The 20,759-nt window shown below is 40.6% G+C and overlaps 2 protein-coding genes across 4 annotated transcripts; both read right to left on the bottom strand.

Annotated features, from left to right (window-relative positions):
* Positions 1–3,372: 3,372 nt before the first annotated feature.
* LOC106585495 (protein unc-119 homolog B) lies at positions 3,373–6,601 on the bottom strand. The gene is made up of 5 exons (XM_014171767.2): positions 6,273–6,601; positions 5,964–6,077; positions 5,256–5,364; positions 4,555–4,727; positions 3,373–4,231 (listed from the first exon to the last, which is right to left on the bottom strand). Exons 1-5 carry the CDS (start codon positions 6,502–6,504, stop codon positions 4,119–4,121), a joined length of 741 nt encoding a protein of 246 aa, XP_014027242.1. The 5' UTR covers positions 6,505–6,601; the 3' UTR covers positions 3,373–4,118.
* A 529-nt stretch (positions 6,602–7,130) lies between these two features.
* LOC106585496 (malectin) lies at positions 7,131–20,675 on the bottom strand. Of its 3 annotated transcripts, none has more exons than XM_014171770.2 (6): positions 20,591–20,675; positions 16,213–16,447; positions 15,056–15,234; positions 14,653–14,829; positions 13,030–13,087; positions 7,131–12,694 (listed from the first exon to the last, which is right to left on the bottom strand). In XM_014171770.2, exons 2-6 carry the CDS (start codon positions 16,424–16,426, stop codon positions 12,447–12,449), a joined length of 876 nt encoding a protein of 291 aa, XP_014027245.1. In that variant the 5' UTR covers positions 16,427–16,447; positions 20,591–20,675; the 3' UTR covers positions 7,131–12,446. The 3 variants fall into 3 exon arrangements, with proteins under 3 accessions (XP_014027245.1, XP_014027243.1, XP_014027244.1); XM_014171768.2 differs by lacking the exon at positions 20,591–20,675 and adding an exon at positions 16,747–17,025; XM_014171769.2 differs by lacking the exon at positions 20,591–20,675 and adding an exon at positions 16,798–16,995.
* Positions 20,676–20,759: the final 84 nt, after the last annotated feature.

Here is a 20,759-nt window from a genome sequence, read left to right as displayed (position 1 = left end):
CGGTTCAATTGTTGTGAAGAAGGCTTCAGGGCGCCCAAGAAAGTCCAACAAGCGCCAGGACCGTCTCCTACAGTTGATTCAGCTGCGGGATCGGGGCACCACCAGTACAGGGCTTGCTCAGGAATGGCAGCAGGCAGGTGTGAGTGCATCTGCACGCACAGTGAGGCGAAGACTTTTGGAGGATGGCCTGGTGTCAAGAAGGGCAGCAAAGAAGCCACTTCTCTCCATGAAAAACATCAGGGATAGACTGATATTCTGCAAAAGGTACAGGGATTGGACTGCTGAAGACTGGGGTAAAGTCATTTTCTCTGATGAATCCCCTTTCCAATTGTTTGGGGCATCTGGAAAAAATCTTGTCCGGAGAAGACAAGGTGAGCGCTACCATCACTCCTGTGTCATGCCAACAGTAAAGCATACTGAGACCATTCATGTGTGGGGTTGCTTCTCAGCCAAGGGAGTGGGCTCACTCACAATTTTGCCTAAGAACCATGAATAAAGAATGGTACCAACACATCCTCCGAGAGCAACTTCTCCCAACCATCCAGGGACAGTTTGGTGACAAACACTGCCTTTTCCAGCATGATGGAGCACCTTGCCATAAGGCAAAAGTGATAACTAAGTGGCTCGGGGAACAAAACATCAATATTTTGGGTCCATGGTCAGGAAACTCCCCAGACCTTAATCCCATTGAGAACTTGTAGTCAATCCTCAAGAGGCAGGTGGACAAACAAAAACCCACAAATTCTGACAAACTCCAAGCATTGATTATGCAAGAAAGGGCTGCCATCAGTCAGGATGTGGCCCAGAAGTTAATTGATAGCATGCCAGGGCGGATTGCAGAGGTCTTGAAAAAGAAGAGTCAACACTGAAAATATTGACTCTTTGTCACTAATCTTTTTTGCATCAACTTTATGTAATTGTCAATAAAAGCCTTTGACACTTATGAAATGCTTAGAATTATAGTTCAGTATTCCATAGTAACATCTGACAAAAATATCTAAAGACACTGAAGCAGCAAACTTTGTGGAAATTAATATGTCATTCTCAAAACTTTTGGCCATGACTGTTTGTTTATGCCTTTTCTGTGTCACTAATCTTTTTTTTTTGTGCAAATAATGGTAGGACAGTGTCTCTCTACAAGAATGGGCTGCCATCAGTCAGGATGTGGCCCAGAAGTTAATTGACAGCATGCCAGGGTGGATTGCAGAGGTCTTGAAAAAGAAGGGTCAACACTGCAAATATTGACTCTTTGCATCAACTTCATGTAATTGTCAATAAAAGCTTTTGACACTTATGAAATGCTTGTAATTATACTTCAGTATTCCATAGTAACATCTGACAAAAATATCTAAAGACACTGAAGCAGCAAACATTGTGGAAATTAATATTTGTGTCATTCTCAAAACCTTTGGCCATGACTGTAGTGTCCCGCTCCTTGAAACCGGCAGCATTAACCTTTAGCTCGATACGGATGTTGCCTGTAAACCATGGCTTCTGGTTGGGATATGTACGTATGGTCACTGTGGGGACGATGTCATCAATGCACTTATTGATGAAGCCGATGACTGAGGTGGTATACTCCTCAGTGCCATTGGATGAATCCCGGAACATATTCCAGTCTGTGCTAACAAAACAGTCCTGTAGCGTAGCATCCGCATCATCTGACCACTTCCGTATTGAGCGAGTCACTGGTACTTCCTCCTTTAGTTTTTGCTTGTAAGCAGGAATCAGGAGGATATAATTATGGTCAGATTTGCCAAATGGAGAGCGGGGAGAGCTTTGTATGCATCTCTGTGTGTGGAGTAATGGTGGTCTAGAGTTTTTTTCCCCCTCTAGTGCATATGTGACATACTGGTAAAAATTTGGTAAAACTGATTTGTTTGCCTGCATTAAAGTCCCCGGCCACTAGGAGCACCACTTCTGGGTGAGCATTTTCTTGTTTGCTTATGGCGGTATACAGCTCATTGAGTGCGGTCTTAGTGCCAGCATCGGTCTATGGTGGTAAATAGACGGCTACAAATAATAGATGAGAACTCTCTTGGTAGATATTGCGGTCTACAGCTCATCATAAGTTACTCTACCTCATGCGAGCAATACCTCAAGACTTCTTTAATATTAGACATTGCGCAGCAGCTATTATTGACAGAAAGACACACCCCCACCCCTTGTCTTACCAGACGTAGCTTCTCTGTTCTGTCGGTGTATTGAAAATCCCCCAGCTCGATATTATCCGTTTCGTCGTTCAGCCATGACTCGGTGAAGCGTAAGATATTACAGTTCTTAATTTCCTGTTGGTAGGATAATCGTAAGTCTTCAATTTTATTTTCCAGTGATTGCATGTTAGCAAGTAGAATTGATGGCAATGGGAGTTTACTCATTCGCCTACAGATTCTCAAATGGCAGACCGATCTGCTTCCTCTGTCTTTTCTTCACGCAAATGACGGAGATCTGGGCGTGTTCCCGGGAGAGCAGTATATATCCTTCTCGTCGGACCCGTTAAAGGAAAAAGCTTCTTCCAGTTCGTGGTGAGTAATCCCAGTTCTGATGTCCTGAAGTTATTTTCAGTCATAAGAGACAGTAGCAGCAACATTATGTACAAAATAATTTTTTACTGAAGTTAAACGCCAAAAAAACAGCACAATTGGTTACGGGCATGTAGAACGTCAGCTATTCTCTTCGGCGCCATCTTAACAATTTTGAGGGCGCTATTAGAAATACAGAATTTAAAGTGGTAGATGCCATCACAATTTTCCGTCAGTAACTGTAAAAAAAAAAAATTATACACATATCACAAGTCTATAAAGAGATGAACATCACATCATACCTTCCACTGAGCATTGACCTGTAGTTATCATTTCATAGTTGAAAAAGATTTACTTCACAAAATCTCTTCTAGCCTGCTTTTGACAACTGTTGATGAGTGTTGTTGGAGAGATGTGTAGCGGAGCACAGCTGATCGACAGCTGGACTTGACAGGGATTTCTCTCACACACACAAAGCCTTGAGTTTAACAGTCTGAATACAAAGGCCCATGGGGAGGTTTAATTTAGTGTTGGGAGGCTCCAGCAGGCACAAACACACTACAAGTAAATTTACAGCACTGTCACAAATGCTAACAACTTAAAGGCCAGGGGTGCTGTCTGTGACTTACTACCAATGGCAGTTAATACAAAAATGTCTCATAGTCAACAGGGGTTATTGGTTGAATATACTGCTAGAGGTGACATGGGACACCCAATATGAATAATACAGCTTCTATCAAGGCAAGATTTCTAAGTCATGGAGCATTTGTTAGTGGGCTAAATATTCAGCTTTGAGACTGAGGAGGGAAGACACAGCAAAGGATAATGATTGTTACTAGAGCACAATGAGTAGCGAAAATGTATTTACTTGTTCAATCAAATTAGGTGGTATCAAACAGTTGTAATTGGCTTGCCATCTGTCAACTATTGTTGTATGGACAAAATAACACAAAACATGCTCAACTTCAACCAGTGTCCATCTTACGGGCTAAAAATATCCAGTATTCAACATTCACTTTGATCTTGTAAAGTTTAAGATTCCCTCTGTAGAGCCGTTTGGTAACAGAGTGGCCTTTCACCAGGGAGATGGCAACCCTGAAAAAATTGACAACTTGAGAAATTGAAACTAATATTATTCAATTTGAACGAGTGTATTAGATCATTAGGCTGATAAGAGTCACACAAACCCACAAGACATGCCTAAATGTATTCCAACAGAAAACAAGGATATTGCAACAAATACTGAACTAACTAACTCAAGGCAGATTAAAATAATACGTATTAAAAGTAACCATTTAAACATGAAAACATTCGAAAAGATTAAAAGAAAAACATGTTCAACATTACAAAAGAGTGATTGACAAGAGTTTCCTATGAGTCCCAGCAACAGAAGGGTACGAGGTATCAAATAAATGAGCAACTTGTTTTGAAGGCAGATCTGGTCCTGTTTTCCCAAACCTGGGGCTGGTAAAGTTTGTTGGAATGTCTGAAGTGGAAGAAGTATACTCCTGTTCCCAAAAGGGCTATATTGTGGTTGTGTTCTGGGGCAATGTGACCGCTGTGTTGCATTGCACACAAGAGGCTAATATTCAGGCACTACTCGCCCCCATCGTAGGCGTAGTCTGCCTTATTGTGCATGATCAGTTTGTTGTCCACAAAGTAGAAGCTGTCTGACCTGGTCTCATATGGGTGCTCCACCATTAGGCAAACTTCAAAAGAAAGAGAGGGAAAAACAAACAAACAAGGGATTTCAGTTTGGAAATAACTTCATAAGGAACAGCAGAATGCACATTAGCCTGGCTTACAGTAAATTACTCCTGAAGGGGATCCATGTGACTGTCTAGTTCCACATTACTTATCTTACAATTTGAGTGGCCTGACTGGCTCTGTATGGATGTGTTTAGTATACAGACTTGGCTAGCTATGTTGTGGCCAGTCTGAACTTTAGCTTATAGGACACAGGCTAAAACAAAGATGATAGACAAAGTGAGAGGGAGCATTGTTGGTGCGCTCCTACTACTAGTAGACTTACTGAGGTCCTCAGGGAGCTGGGGAAACTCATAGATATGTTCGCAAGTGTTGCAGCTGTTTGGGATGCAGAATCCAAAGTCAAAGTCAAAGTTCTTGAGAACTTTATCCTGGAAATAATGCCTCTCTATCATGCGAAAGCTGTTAACAGGCCGATCCCCCACGGTGAACTCGACACTGAAAGCGGGGAAGAAAGAGAGGCACTTGAGATACTAGTAGGGACATGCTGAACATAACTGCATGAAATGGCTTAAGCTACTAGAATTGAAGCTTTATTCATTAACCATCTATATTTCTAAAAGTCAAAAAGAAGGATGATTATTTCAATTGTATTGTTGCCAGCCATGTGATACAACTTTAGGAGAAAAGCATTAAGTGTGGTGTCAGGGCTCTGCTAAATCCTCTGTCACCACAGTTGGATTGGTTGCCAGAGCTGCAAAGCCACACCAGCAAACAAAATTGAGCATGAAACTGAGATCATGATTCATCTGCATAAGTAACTGCTGAGTTATAAGCAATGGACCTGAACAGAATTTGAGGGTGCTAACAGCATACTAGAGCTTGAGGTAATCCTGCCATATTGGAAAGCACATATATTATGGAACATTTAAGTATAACCACAGTATGTGGTTTTTAAACTACGAGTTATATGATTTCTAATAATGATAATGCATGTGGTGTTTCCTGTTTAATCCACTGATTTACGTTGCACCAACAGTCCGCAGTCTGAGGAAGGCCGGCGTAAACTGATACCGCACAAAGCGTCCAGCACTGGTGTCTACGTCTCCATTCTCTTCTTCCTCATCTTCAGGGTCTGACAGAGAACATGAATTCAACTGTGATTGACATCCAAATAAGTGTCAACATGTCATCTCTGATTTCAACCTAAAATTGTATCTACAACATTTGTGTAAGGACTACATCAATTATCATAGAGGGAATAACTTGGCGTGTGTTAGGCCTTTCTTGAAATAATAGACCAATTCATTAAGTAGACTTAGCGATACTACATCACACACAGCGGGGCAACTTCCTGCTTACTAAACTAATGCTAAAATCTGCCAAGACTATGGGGTTTCTCATTTATGCCTTCTAATGAGGCAAGTCCTCATTGGAAAGAGAAAATATAGTGGCAGATTTGAGCATTAGTTTTGCACCCCAACCTAACAACATGAGTGCACCGTCAGCAGTGGTTTTTCCAACTAGGCTGTTTTACAGATTGAGCCTGGTGCCCTGTTCAAGCTGACAGTGACCTGGACTTGATTTCTATAAGTAGGAATACGCTCCAATGTGTATAATGATGTCATATTGCTGAGTTTACCTTTAAGATGTGGCCTATCCAAGCTATTTATGGTGTGCCAAAGTGTGGTGGAAAAGTTGAAACTTGATGCTGGGCAAGACATTTGAGTTTACCACAGTTGTGAGGTTTAGCAATCTCAAAGAGCACTGTCCCAGTCTCCAGATCTCTAATCTTGAAACGTGTGAAGTCAATATTGTAGACATTGTCCTCAGGATTACATAGATAATCTGGAAGGAAATTCGTAGTTAGAAGCACATACAGACAGGGAATCTGGTGTGTTGAAGGATTCTTTGTTTGGTTACCTCAAACCATTGGTGCAAATTTAGCTTGCTAGTTAACTAACAAAGGGAACGTTAGCTAGAATACATTAACTTGAATCTTATCCAAATCCCATCAACTCCAATCAACTAAGGCATACATACCCCGTGTAACAGCACGCAGACCAAGGACTTCGTCCGGTGTGATGTGTCTTCCTAGCGCCCTTAGCTCTTCTTCTGTAATAACAGGCCGCTGTTTATCGGTTTGATTTCGTCGCGATTTGAGTCTCTTCAGTACACCTCCACCGGACTTTCGCTCTCTGGAATTTGCAGTTGGGCCGATATCGGTGTCCGGTCCTTTGACTGTAGTCTTGTTTCGAGAGTTAGAGCCACTCATATCTTGGTTGTTTTGTGTTTATTAAGGCGACTGTGTCGATGGCTGTCTGCAACTTTTACAAAATTCAAGATGGCGAAGCGTCTCTACGGAGAACATATGCTGAGAATAGTCGATTGTAATTGGCTTAAAACGCTAGGTGGTTACCATAGTTACCAGTAGGGCGGACTGTTTAGAAACGTAGCGAGTAAATTGAATTCCAATTAGAGAACACCAGCGGTCACGTTCAGTTGCCAAACGTTGCAGATAGAAATGCCACTAATCGAGCCAACATGATTCCTTATATTTCTATCTTAACGTTCCAAAACGTTGTGTCCTGCTGAACGCGCAGCTGTGTATGGTCCAACTTCATTAGTATATTGAGCAATTTGAGCATACTTATGTAATTTTCCCATACACTACATTTATATAAAATATAACGTCTCTTCTTACATCTCTCATCTGCATTACTGTCTCCCCAATATAAACAATCTCATTCTACTTCTAGGGTTTCTCTATTACTTATGACTACAGTATCTCAGCGATATACAGCATGTTGAACAGTTCAGTTACATGAGGGGTACTACAATAACCCCAAGGATAGTAAAACATGAGATGAATCATATGGAAAACATTTGCCAGAACACCAGTTAGATAAAATAGCACATTTATTAAAAAAAGAGACAGCATTTATCAGCAGTTCCCACTTAGATGTTATTGGTAGAGCCACAACGGAGTATGGAGGGGGCATCTCAAAGGACTCCATCAGTCCACCTGCTGCATGAAGCCCTCACGGGGTGGGAGAAATCAATAAGTAGAGTAGAATTCCTTATTGACATTGATCGCTTTCTCTCACGTTCACACTAATTAATTCATACTCTCATTCTGTGATTCTTAAGACTGTGTGTGGACTGCACAAGAGTGTATGGTTGCTCCATCTGCACCTCAGTAGGGCTAATGGGAGAGAGTGGTGTAGCAAGTATTTGGTTCTTATCTTAGGTGAGCTCAAGTAAGGTTAGGATTTTTGCACACTAGGACTTTGGTGGGAAAAAAGAAGAAAAAAATGAAACATCCAATGAAGAAATCAAAAGCACACCAAAAAAAAAAAGGAACCTCAAAGCTGACAATGATAATGCACAACTGTATTCAAATTCAAGGCAACAGGGATTCAATTAAAATAAAATGTACACACAACAAATGACAGACAAATGCTTTGAAAATAAACCAAGTAGTCACACCACTAAAACAAAACAAAACAGGTCCTGAGAAAAAAATAAAAAGCTACAAATCCTTTAGTCATTAAGCAAATATTTCAGATTAAACCTCTTTCTTAAACTATACAAATACATGTAAAAAATGCCATGCTTCACCAATCTCCTCTCTTCCTGACAGTCAGTCAAGACCTCTTCTTTTCTACAGTGCCACCGTTGTAAGTTATCCCCAGCAGAAATGCCAGTCTTCTTTAAAATTAACCAATAAAAACACCTCAATAATAACAATATTTAGATTAGAAAATAACCGCTGCCACACTACAATAAATGTGATTTTGTACCTTACAGTATATACACCCGCAACTGTGAAGCGATTTCAATTAGCCAACAAAAGATTATAACTTTGGTACTGAATTAAATAATCTTTTTTTCAAATGAGTAACAAAGGTGCTTCTCTCTTATTAGATACGGACTGTTTCGTTTTTTAAATGTATTTTTTATACAAAACAAGCCAAACAACTATCAGCTGACCAAGTATTGTAACCTCTCCCTTGCTGTTTTTTTCCCAGCAGCATGGAACATGGAGAGGGAAACCACAAGAGTGAGAGAGAATTTAAACCACCAGGATCATCTATTTGTCAAGTATTCAGCAAGTATAAAACCAATGACAAGTGTGGAGAGGCAAGTAATAGGCTTGGTAAAAGATTTGTCCCTCATGGAAAGAGCTATGTTCCTGATACAGAGGCAGTTAGACACACAAAAACAATGCAAACATGCAGCTACTGACTTCCAGGCTAACTGTATTGAAGGACATATGGATATGTCCGTGGGACACCTTAGAGATTAGTAATAACAAAATGCTGCAGTCCACTTTAAGGCAAGTTTTTTTTAAACAGCTTTGGAAAGGAAATCAAAAGGGATCAGACAAAAAATAAGGCCTCAACTTACAAAAAAGATTATCTCATGGGGAGATGGGAAAGAGGAAAAATATTCCCAATAGTGAAACATGTACACACATCTATAGATACTCACATGTGCACAGTAAATATAGATCATAATTAAGACTGGTGCCAGCCCACTGTTTTTACATCATGTTGATTTGACTGATTGCACACTTTTCAAACTAATTTGGGGAGCTGGCTTTTAGAAACACTTTTCTCTGGGAAAATCATAATTTAATGCAATAAAATAATTGTTAAGAAGGCTGCTCTTAAGGTTTCTACTCCAAGCCAGTTTCAATTTAGGCTACTACTGACAATCTTGGTTGGCCTTAGCAAAAGATGTGTAACATAACTAGTTCTTTCTAACTCCCCTCACTTTCTAACCTTCTAGGATAGCTGACACACACACACACACACACACTTGTAAGTCCTACATTTATATTCCAATATACTAAAAGAATCCAGCAGTCTTTCCATGAGGACTTTACATAAATAGTAAATAAAAAATGCTTAGGCCCTTCCGGTTATTCATTCTAATGACACATTGTATTGGGATAACTTCTGATGTTTACGTTATATCTTGACCTAGTACTTAAAATCACTCCAGCACCAACATTGTGAGTTAAAAAACTAAATTATATCAATCACAGTGTTATGAACAGAGGATTGCTGGGAGTTTTATAGAACAAAATTCTTCAACACAAAACAAAAGAAGGCATGCACAGTCATGAATGGAAAAGGCAGTGACCATGACAAAGGACTACACTACATGCATCTCTGTGACAATTCAGACATGTTCCTGATTCAGGACCTGTCCCACTCGTTTGAGAATTTGTTTAATTACCAGGTCCCTCAATGTTGGCAAACTAACTAACTAAATCACATAACCTTTCAGAGGTGTCCTTTCACCAGATGCAAACCAAGCTAAGTTAGAGAAACAATGTGATTGAATACCATGTAAACCCTCAAAGGACTCAAAACACTCCAGGGCTCGAACATTAAGGCTTGTCCTCTTGTCCGGGACAAGTTCAAAAAAATTGTAAAAAAAATAAATAAAGGTAGAGAAGAATAATATAGATTTGGAGTTGTCTGAATTGACAAGTAAATTGTTTTTTTTTTAGCACAATATCAAACAATTACTCAGATCAGAATTAAATCAGAGGGGCCAACATTGGAATAACGTTCTAATCTATTTTTCATGTACATAAATAAAAAAAAGCCTACATGTCAAAGTCTAGGTGATATGCATATTGGCTGCAGCCTCATGTCCAAACCGATGCTGACAAGAGGGAGGCTCCGTAAAATGTAGCCAAACTTAACGAGACTGCTAATTACATAAACATAGGCAAACACCAGTCATTTTTGACAAATATAATGAAGGAAAATTAACATGAACGTTTAAAGGCTTGAGGCGCAGTTTGTTCAGATTAAATGGTCACAAGCTGGAGACTGACAGATCACTGCACCTGAACATAGCCCATCTATCTACCTACCTCATCCCCATACTGTATTTATTTATCTTGCTCCTTTGCACCCCAGTATCCCTACTTGCACATTCATTTTCTGCACATCTAACATTCCAGTGTTTAATTTATATATTGTAATTACTTCGCCACCATGGCCTATTTATTGCCTTAACTCCCTTATCTTACCTCATTTGCACTCACTGTATGTAGACTTTTAGTTTTATTTTGTTCTACTGTATTATTGACTGTATGTTTTGTTTATTCCATGTATAACTCTGTGTTGTTGTATGTGTTGAATTGCTATGCTTTATCTTGGCCAGGTCGTAGTTGCAAATGAGAACTTGTTCTCAACTGGCCTACCTGGTTAAATAAAGGAGAAATAAAATTAAAAAAGACCGGAGAGTGAAGCACAGTGCCTGTTGCGCACCACACATCACCCACCTTGAATCTGAGCAGAGGTGGTCAGCATTTTAACTATTTAACCATAAACTTGTTGAAAACCTGGATGTTTTATGTTATTTTATGAAGCATGGCTTACCTTGTTTAAAAGTAGCCTAGCCAAAATACAACCATAGAAATGTTGAAGTCATTATTTTATAAACACCTAACATGCCAAATGTTCTATTGGTTTTCACATTATTTTAATTTTATTGTCGAGCAGGAAAGGCATAATCCTAGTCATATAAGTAACTGATGCTAGTTGATGCATCTTTAGATCTCCCCTCTTAATTTCTAACAGATATTTTTTATCTTTGTCACATGAAACCACTCACACGTGCAGTGCACTTTTGGCAACTGTTTTCCCACTAATTGCATTTTGGAACCTTCACACATAGCATAGCCATGTGCACATTGTTGAGCTGATAATATGAAAAAATAATACTTAATCAACACTTCCCTGTGGCTCAGTTGGTAGAGCATGGTGTTTGCAACGCCAGCATGGTGTGTGCAACGCCAGGGTTGTGGGTTTGATTCCCACGGGGGCCAGTACAAAAAAAAAAAAATGAAATGTATGCATTCAGTACTGTAAGTTGCTCTGGATAAGAGCATTTGCTAAATGACTAAAATGTAAAAAAACATAAAATGTAAATTAAGCTAAACGGTCTGATCTGTTGTATCAGCCTCATTGCTTTTTTTAGTCTGTTTTGAACCGTAGACATTTATCGTCCCAGGGACAACAGGACGCCCTTAAATTTCAAGCACTGGAAAACAAGTGGCTGAAAAAGTGAAAATGTCAAGCCCTGCACTCTTACCCTGCAATTTCTGGTAACTCAATAGTCTAGCTGTCCCAAAAAGGTACCTGCTAGTACAGAGTTATGCATGCCAGCACAAGTGGACTTCTTACCTGTGACCACATTTGAGGAAACTTGCATTGTTATATGAAACAGCACAGCATGGTATAGTCCCATGGAGGTACACATGCATTTTTAAACACATTATGCAACATAATTGTGAAACCCACCTTAGATGTGAAAACACAATCAGCCTTCTTTTCAAACAGCACATGAAACATCAATTCTCCGCTATAGAATAGGCTGAGGCTGTAACAGTACAGACTTGTTGAAATGATTAGTATGTTGTTTCTCAACAAATTATGGCACAGCTTTGTATCAAAAGCTCAAATAAATTGTAGCTTTACAACACTAGCAAGTTTGGCGATAATCAAGCACAAAAATAAAGTTAAAAAAAAAAGAGCAAGCAAAAACATTCAAAAGCCCGATTGGCCACCGTCTTCCACTGCCCCTCCAATCTCCACCAAAGACGTATTCTCTAAAACAAAATATCTTCAATTTCCAAATTTGTAAGAATCAATACATTTTCTGGATATTACCTCCTGTATCATCTCTGACTAAATACTGGGCCTGACTTTTGTTGATCACCATAGCAGCCTATCTGCATTCACTTCAAGCCACACCTCATCCAAAGCCATACTAGTCTATAAAGAGGGACAGCCAATCACATTTCAGCACCCCTCAGTATAGTCCCAGCCTCTTCCTGCAAGACAAGACAAACCTGGTTTGAAAGTGGTCAATCCCGTCTCATGTGAGATCATGTCTTTGCGATGTAGTAATATGCAACATGGTGGAAATGTGTAAGATGTACAACACACACAAACGCACTCTCTCCATCCCCTTTTCTCTGTGACCTTAAAGTCAGTGAGGAAGGCCTTTTATTCTGTCACCTGCCCTGAATTCCAAATTTGTTGTCTCTTTTTTGTCCACTGTTATCCCCATTGGCTCTCGTGCTCACTCCTGTCTATTTGCCTTGACTTTCCTTGTGTCTCTTCCTTGTCCCCCCCCTTCAGTCTCTTGTCCATCATGTTCCGTTTCCCCCTCCATTTTACATTCTCACAGCCGACAGAGGCAGAAGAGTGTAGGGATGAACACCCCGAATGCCACCAGGATAGGGAACATGAGGCTGCTATTGTCGGCTGCATACGGGTTTGGTGTTCTGGGGCCTGACTGGACCCTGTACTTAGGAGCTGTCGAGGTACTCTTCTTACCACCCTCCTCTCCTGCCTCAGACTCCTCTTCCTCCTCCTCCTCAAGTTCTTCACGTTTCTCCAGTCCTGGGTGAGGCTGAAGTTTTGGTACATCTGAGATGCAGAAAATATAGAGATGGGAGAGATCATGGGTTTAAAGATAGGGTTGAGTGAAATTAATTTCATGCAGAACTTAGAGGTAAGACATTGAGGAGAGGGTGCGATGTCTTTAGACTGGATTGTACATACAATTAATTGTTTGAGCAGCCAAATGAATAATGTTATTGAAAAGGAATGTCAGATTTAAAAAAAAGAGAGCAATAATTTTGTAATACAACATTCTATTACAATTTAAATAATTTCAGAATTATTTAGACAACATTTTAGAAAATACAATTTTTCACTGGCACTGCTGAATATTCTCCTGTTAATAGACTGATGAGGCTCACCATCTAATGTTCCCTTCATCACATACAGAGCACAGACCTTGGGGTTGTCGTAATAACCCTAAGAAAACAAAGGGCAGGTTATCAGCGCACAGCAGAGATAAAGCCATGTGTCAAATGAACATGCAGAGAAACACTGTCCTACCATTATTTGCACACAAAAAAAAAAGATTAGTGACACAGAAAAGGCATAAACAAACAGTCATGGCCAAAAGTTTTGAGAATGACAAATATTAATTTCCACAAAGTTTGCTGCTTCAGTGTCTTTAGTTATTTTTGTCAGATGTTACTATGGAATACTGAACTATAATTCTAAGCATTTCATAAGTGTCAAAGGCTTTTATTGACAATTACATAAAGTTGATGCAAAGAGTCAATATTTTCAGTGTTGACTCTTCTTTTTCAAGACCTCTGCAATCTGCCCTGGCATGCTATCAATTAACTTCTGGGCCACATCCTGACTGATGGCAGCCCTTTCTTGCATAATCAATGCTTGGAGTTTGTCAGAATTTGTGGGTTTTTGTTTGTCCACCTGCCTCTTGAGGATTGACTACAAGTTCTCAATGGGATTAAGGTCTGGGGAGTTTCCTGACCATGGACCCAAAATATTGATGTTTTGTTCCCCGAGCCACTTAGTTATCACTTTTGCCTTATGGCAAGGTGCTCCATCATGCTGGAAAAGGCAGTGTTTGTCACCAAACTGTCCCTGGATGGTTGGGAGAAGTTGCTCTCGGAGGATGTGTTGGTACCATTCTTTATTCATGGCTGTGTCCTTAGGCAAAATTGTGAGTGACACCAGGCCATCCTACAAAAGTCTTCACCTCACTGTGCGTGCAAATGCACTCACACCTGCCTGCTGCCATTCCTGAACAAGCTCTGTACTGGTGCTGCCCCGATCCCGCAGCTGAATCATCTTTAGGAGACGGTCCTGGCGCTTGCTGGACTTTCTTGGGCGACCTGAAGCCTTCTTTACAACAATTGAACCGCTCTCCTTGAACTTCTTGATGATCTGATAAATGGTTGATTTAGGTGCAATCTTACTGGCAGCAATATCCTTGCCTGTGAAGCCCTTTTTGTGCAAAGCAATGACGGCACGCGTTTCCTTGCAGATAACCATGATTGACAGAGGAAGAACAATGATTCTAAGCACCACCCTCCTTTTTGAAGCTTCTAGTCTGTTATTCGAACTCAATCAGCATGACACAGTGATCTCCAGCCTTGTCCTCGTCAACACTCACACCTGTGTTAACGAGAGAATCACTGACATGATGTCAACTGGTCCTTTTGAGGCAGGGCTGAAATGAAGAGGAAATGTTTTTTGGGGATTCAGTTCATTTGCATGGCAAAGAGGGACATTGTAATTCATCTGATCACTCTTCATAACATTCTGGAGTACATGCAAATTGCCATCCTACAAACTGAGGCAGCAGACTTTGTGAAAATTCATATTTGTGTCATTCACAAAACTTTTGGCCACGACTGTACATTCAGAGTTGTGTGCAGGTAATCATCAATTTAGTGCTTGACTTTAATTTGAGGACACATCTGAAAAATAGATTTTTTTAATGGGTCAGGAGGAGAGGAGAAAACATTGAGCAGTGACACACTTCGGTCGTGTCAACTCACCTTGACAAACTCCACAGTGAGCTTGCCGTTGAAGGTGGACACCTCCCCCTGGACACTCAGTTTACCGCGGCGTATGGAGAAGGGCACAATCTCGTCATGAGCTGTACTGTGACCCACCCGCTCAAAGATATCCAGATCTTTCACCACCACATGGTCATTAAGACGCACATCAAACACCTGTAGAATGTCAAAAGGTATTTAAATATTACTAATAAATTACCTTGCAATAAAACATCTGTTGGAAACTGTCTTTTTTTGGAGACTATCAATATCTAAGTTGAACAACATTATTTGCTGCGAAATTAGAATAACATTACTATGACTTACTGTTTACAGCAGTGATAACTTTGAGATCTAAACTGAAAACATATTTTGATGATTTGATTGGAAAGCTGAGTCGTACCTTCTGCTGAGACTGAGCAAAGTAGACCTCTGCATACTTCAAGACAAGTATATAGTCTCCTTCCTCACGAATCGGCACCTCATAGCCAAAAGTATCCTCATTGTAGCGTTCTGTCTGGTAGAGAATCTGGTCCTCGGGACTAGAGCGCAATATGGGCAGACGCACTCCATAATCTGAAGCTAGAGGGAAATACAGAGTAGATTGTTCACTATGCTTTTGATTTATAAGCAATTCTGTCACATATGCACCCAACACACTCCTTACATAATGCAAGCCCATTTGCTTACCCAGGTATTGGAACAGTATAGTGATGGCTGCATACATTTATTTACTGTACTTGCACACAAACGGTGAAAACCAGGAAAATGGCACATGCATTTTATGGCTGATAAGGTCCTTTTAAAAAATGTGAGATGCAAACTTGCTGGCTAACCATAGCTTGGCATGTTAAAATATTCATGACTTATCTGTTCTGGCAAGTGAGAGGCGATATACCTGTGTCAAGTGTCAATGTTTCCTTAACTGTCTGGTTTCTATTTGTAGACAGACCCATTTGGTCTTTAGTTTAACTGGGATGGATGTCAGAAACAATATGAAATGTCGCAGAATGAAGTGTGTTTCAAAAAAATCTATGAACATGCAGTGGAACTATGCATAGTGGCTATAATACATCAAACAAGAAATGTCATCAATATATCCTTTACCTCAATATACTTTCCCTTTAACTGCTCATGTTATTAGTATGCAATTGATTTTAAAGAAATACATTTCTGAATATCAGTCATTATCACTTGCCTAGTTAAAGGTCACATACAAATAAAATAAACAAACATCACAGTTGAGTTTACTATTCTTCCATGAGATGGTTCATTTTCGAAGAAGCTCAACAAATGACAGCACTACTAATACTGACTATTCATTGGGTTAAATAGGTTCAATTAATGGGAAATACACATCTCTACAACCATATGATCACCCTCTGGCAGAAGCAAATATTTCACTTGCTTTTAGCCAAATGGCTACAATTGTAGCTAATTTCACACAGACTAACTGGCTATAGCGTTCAATTCAATTTAGCAGTCACATTTGCTATTATTAACAGGAAATAGTAATCTAATATAGCCATTTTGATGACCCAGCCATGCCTACATACTCACCTTTCCCAAGCTTTCCTTCCAATGGATCCTTCTTGAAATGAATGCCATGCATGTCTGTGTGAGCTTCCCCGCCAGCGTTCACTGCCCAAATAACTCGTTCAGCAAGGCCCCCACCATCCGCCCAACAGTGTTCAGCCAGCAGCGACAACACCACCACCACCACCACCACGACCAGCCCGGCGACCAATGGCACCGTTACCCGCCGCATTGCCATACACAACTTGGTACAAGGAAGCTGTGTGAGAGAAGGCATCAATTGTAGCTAGCCAGCCAACTAGCATACATGACAGCACAAAACCCTTCCACCCCCTTCCCAGATAAGGTAGTCAAATATATTTAGGTAGCTAGCTATCTGGCTAACATTAGCCAAGTATGACTGATGAATGGTTGCAGCTGGCAAATGTTCGCAAACACTAAACATGGCTAAATCTCAAATACTCTCAGGTAAACGAACAGCCTCGTTGGCCTTCACTATAACTGAGTGGTCTTATCTGTTAGCTAAAAGCTATCTATGTGACTTGCTAGCTGACTTACTGCTCGGTCATCAACGCTCCCAGAAGCTCTAGCGGAATATGAGGTTCTTACGTTGCAAAATCTTTGGTGCAACTTGCTTCTATGCCTGTTTGCTTCAAGATGTAAATCGAATAGTCCACAATCTACACTGCAGCTCTCATTGAAAGCAATGAACGTTTAGTCTTCTCTGCCAAACCGGTATGACTGACGTTGATTTCCTCAGATGCACACACGGTGCATGAAGGCTGAGGCGAGAGAGGGTGTGAACATGCTGGTTCAGTGTAGAGAGGGAGTGAATGACTGAAGTGACAACCAATCACATCTCTCTCTCTCTCTCTCTCTCTCTCTCTTTAGCATATTCATAGAAATGCATCGGATTCACGAATCAAATACAATTCCATACCACCACTGTATATCAACGTGCTAAGGGTCTGTTTGATGCAAAGCTGTTTAGTTGGAAAAATGCAGAAGGTGAAAGGTACACACAATTACACCTAATGGGAGTTATTCTTAATTGTATTAATCTTCGAAAATAAAACATTTAGAATATAATGTATATACGAATTTCATAAAAACGACATTTGCAGTCCACATGTATGCGATGTATTTTGTGCAAACTTGAAGGAAGAAAGTGATATCAATTTCCTAAAAAAAAATTGTTTAAAGACTGTAATGCAATGGCCCTATTCCAGGTCGTATTTATTGTAGTTGTGCTGTGCAGATGATCCGATCTCACAATGTCAGGAGAAGTGTCTAACTTCTTAGGAAGAACATTAATATGATACGAAACGACGTGGCTCTCGAGAAGTTAAAACCCCCTCTCAGGCATTTTGTGATCTGATAATCGGCGCAGCGCTACTACAATATGGACGACCTGGAACGCAACTGATGTCTGAAATCTTGGCCAATCAGGAGAGTCCAACGCAGCGCGCTTGCAGTGCACCCTGGGTTTGTCAAAAAGAATGAATGAACAAATAACGTTGCCGTAGTAACATTTGACGCTTAGATTTCATATGAGGGCTCTCTGGGCAAAGATGGTTAAGATCAGTGGTCACCTACCTTTTCTGAGTCAAGATCACTTTCGCAATAAAAAAACAAGCCGAGATCTACAGCTAAAAAAAAAATTACTAAATAAAGACAGTTCTGTAGGAATGTGCCCTAAAACATTATCACAGCATAGTGGCTATTGTCCTATCACCGTCCTGCCAATATTGTTATTCTCAGACCATAATTTCAAAATTCGAGCTTTGATAACAAAATAAATCAGGTGTAGCATTTGCAAGTGATCTTCAGGTCGGAAAGTCGGAGCTCTGGAAATATGCTGAGTTTCCGTCTTGGAATTTCGAGTTGGATGTCCGTTCAAAACGATTTTTCCCAATTGGATCTCGTTTTTCCCCCCAAGTTCCCAGTTGTCTTGAACGCACTGAAGTCAGAGATTTATTTTGTTATCAATTCTCGAGTTTAGTCTCAGTTGTGAGACTGACCAGAGAGAGGGGACAATGTCTTCAACCTGATGGCGAAACTCGAGTCGCATTGCATCTGCCTCATGCACCACTTCATGCTATGACCAGAGAAAGTGAAATATTCCTCAATATTAAAACAGACACGACGAGCTGCTAATAATAGCCTGATCACCGACAACGATGAGACAGCCTATAGGGAGGTCAGAGACGACAACAACCTCTTCCTCAATGTGATCAAGACAAAGGAGCTGTACAGGGAAAGGAGGGCAGAACACACCCCCATTCAAATCGACGGGGCTGTGGTGGAGCAGGTCGAGAGCTTCAAGTTCCACATCACCAACAAACTACCATGGTCCAGACAGTCGAGAAGAGTGCCAAGTCTAGGTCCAAAAGGCTCCTTAACAGCTTCTACCCCCAAGCCATAAAACTGCTATAGAGTTAATTAAATGGCTATCCAGACTATTTGTATTTACCCCCCCCCCCCCCCTTCTGTTTTTACGCTGCTGCTACTCGCTGTTCATTATCTATGCATAGTCACTTTTCCCCTACATACATGTACATATTACCTCAAATTACACCCGCACATTGACTTGGTACCCCTGCCAAGTAATGTCTGCAGTTTTCGGGTTGGCTATTTGTTTCACGTGTATTAGTATATAAATACATTTCTTTGCCAGAATCCATCATCTCTTCCATGTCTTATTCGACTAGTAGTTGTTCTGAAATGTTTATTGCTTGCCGACATTTTTCTCCCTCCTCTATGTTTAATATAACACACACACATTCATTATTAATTTCGGTTGCCTATCCTGACGTGAAGTTGGTTCTATAGAAAGTATTTGACTCTAGACTCTAGCCCCCCCCCTCTAATTTCCTTAATTTTGTGGCTAGAGTCAAACACTTTCTGTGGCACACATCAGAGTCAAATACTTTCTATAGAACAAACTTCACGTCAGGATAAGCAACCGAAATTAATAAGTAATGTAGGTGTGTTACATTAAACATAGAGGAGGGAGTAAAATATAGGCAAGCAATAAACATTTCAGAACAACTACTAGTCGAATAAGACATGGGAGAGATGACGAATTTTGTCAAAGATATTTATTTATAGACTAATACACTTGAAACAAATAGCCAACCCGAAAACTGCAGACATTACTAGTGCCTACCCGCGATCAAACCGACATAAAAAAATAACATGAAACGCAGCCTAACGTGATCAGAAATCCCAACTAGCAAGCAAGTCGGAGCAATGAAGAATTGAGTGCGTGCGCGTTGTTCACGCGAAGGGGGGATTCTGGAGGGGAGGGGGGGTTCTGGAGGGGAGGGGGGGGGGGGGTTCTGGAGGGGAGGGGGGGTTCTGGCAGGGGTGAGCTTTTCGGCACAACACCGGTACCCCTGTGTATAGCCTCGTTACTGTTATTTTATTGTGTTACTTTTTAAAACTTATGTAGTAAATGTTTTCTTAACTCTTATTTTTCTTAACACTGCATTGTTGGTTATGTGGTTGTAAGTAAACGTTTCACGATAAGGTCTACTACACCTGTTGTATTCCGCGAATGTGACAAATTACATTTGATTAAATAAAAAAATGCGGCTATCGAAGAACTTGCCAACTCATTCATTGTAGCTGCAGCGTGAGTGGAAGTATAGAGAAGCGCATTTTTGTTTTGTAATAGTGTTGAATAAAGACTGCTGAATAAAAACGTTGTCATTAACTCACTCATATAAACAGCAGGTCTTTGCTGTATTCTTTAAAAGTATTTATCTGAACATGGTTTTAAAAGTTATGAATTCTCACGTTGGCTAGTATCAAACTTTTCTGTCGCCGGGGTCCTCCTGTCTTGGAAGCTTGTAGGCACGGTGATGTGAGCTATCCGATTGGCCACTCGATTTAGCCACATATCTCCCTGGTCTGCCGGGTAGGCGGAGTTTGTCTTTTCAGACAAATAAAATGGTTCAAAATGGGTGCGCAGGGCTTCTGAATCATGTGCACCTACCGTCAACAGCGAAAACACACTTTGCTACAGAAATGTTTGGTGATGACCAGGCGATCAACCAGTCGATCGCGATCGACCAATTGGTGACCACTGGTTTAGAAACTGTCCCTGGGTTTTGATCAACCACAACAGACCATGCCGATATGTTGTCACTAGGAAAACACAACCTGTAGCCTACATAATCATATCAACATATGACAATTCAGCAATACACACAACACAATTCCCACACAATATGCATACAGCGAACACTATGATGAAAGAAACCTGCACCTGACTTTTTTAAAGTGCTGTGTAGCTAGTTGTATGCTAACGATGAGACAATTTTATCCCTTGCATGTCTTTAGTTTCGAAAATTGAGAACATCAAGAACTCAAAACAAAATGTATTCTAGACATTTACCACACGATGGAGCCCGTGCGGATTTTGGGTCCTGTCAAGACAGACGGTAGGGAACAAAGAAGAGAGATGTTTCGCCGCTCCTGCGGATCCAGGTGGTCGAGCGAGACAGTTGCCATGACAACTTGTTCCTCTGTTCCAGCCAGCCAATCATTCGCGCACCATTGTTGTG

The sequence above is a fragment of the Salmo salar genome, chromosome ssa24, assembly GCF_905237065.1.
Source record: "Salmo salar chromosome ssa24, Ssal_v3.1, whole genome shotgun sequence".
Taxonomy (NCBI): domain Eukaryota; kingdom Metazoa; phylum Chordata; class Actinopteri; order Salmoniformes; family Salmonidae; genus Salmo; species Salmo salar.
This window is presented reverse-complemented; position numbering and strand designations above follow the sequence as displayed.

What these genes read in the sequence shown, in the direction of transcription:
- LOC106585495 (XM_014171767.2), bottom strand. Translation starts at nt 6,504, where the DNA reads ATGAGTGGCTCTAACTCTCGAAACAAGACTACAGTCAAAGGACCGGAC. An exon ending in CTGCGGACTGTTGGTGCAAC is followed by an intron (nt 4,728 to 5,255) that starts GTAAATCAGTGG and finishes CCCCGCTTTCAG; the next exon opens with TGTCGAGTTCACCGTGGGGG. An exon ending in CCAGCTCCCTGAGGACCTCA is followed by an intron (nt 4,232 to 4,554) that starts GTAAGTCTACTA and finishes TTTCTTTTGAAG; the next exon opens with TTTGCCTAATGGTGGAGCAC.
- LOC106585496 (XM_014171770.2), bottom strand. Translation starts at nt 16,426, where the DNA reads ATGGCAATGCGGCGGGTAACGGTGCCATTGGTCGCCGGGCTGGTCGTG. An exon ending in TTGCTCAGTCTCAGCAGAAG is followed by an intron (nt 14,830 to 15,055) that starts GTACGACTCAGC and finishes GACATTCTACAG; the next exon opens with GTGTTTGATGTGCGTCTTAA. An exon ending in GATGAAGGGAACATTAGATG is followed by an intron (nt 12,695 to 13,029) that starts GTGAGCCTCATC and finishes TCTGCATCTCAG; the next exon opens with ATGTACCAAAACTTCAGCCT.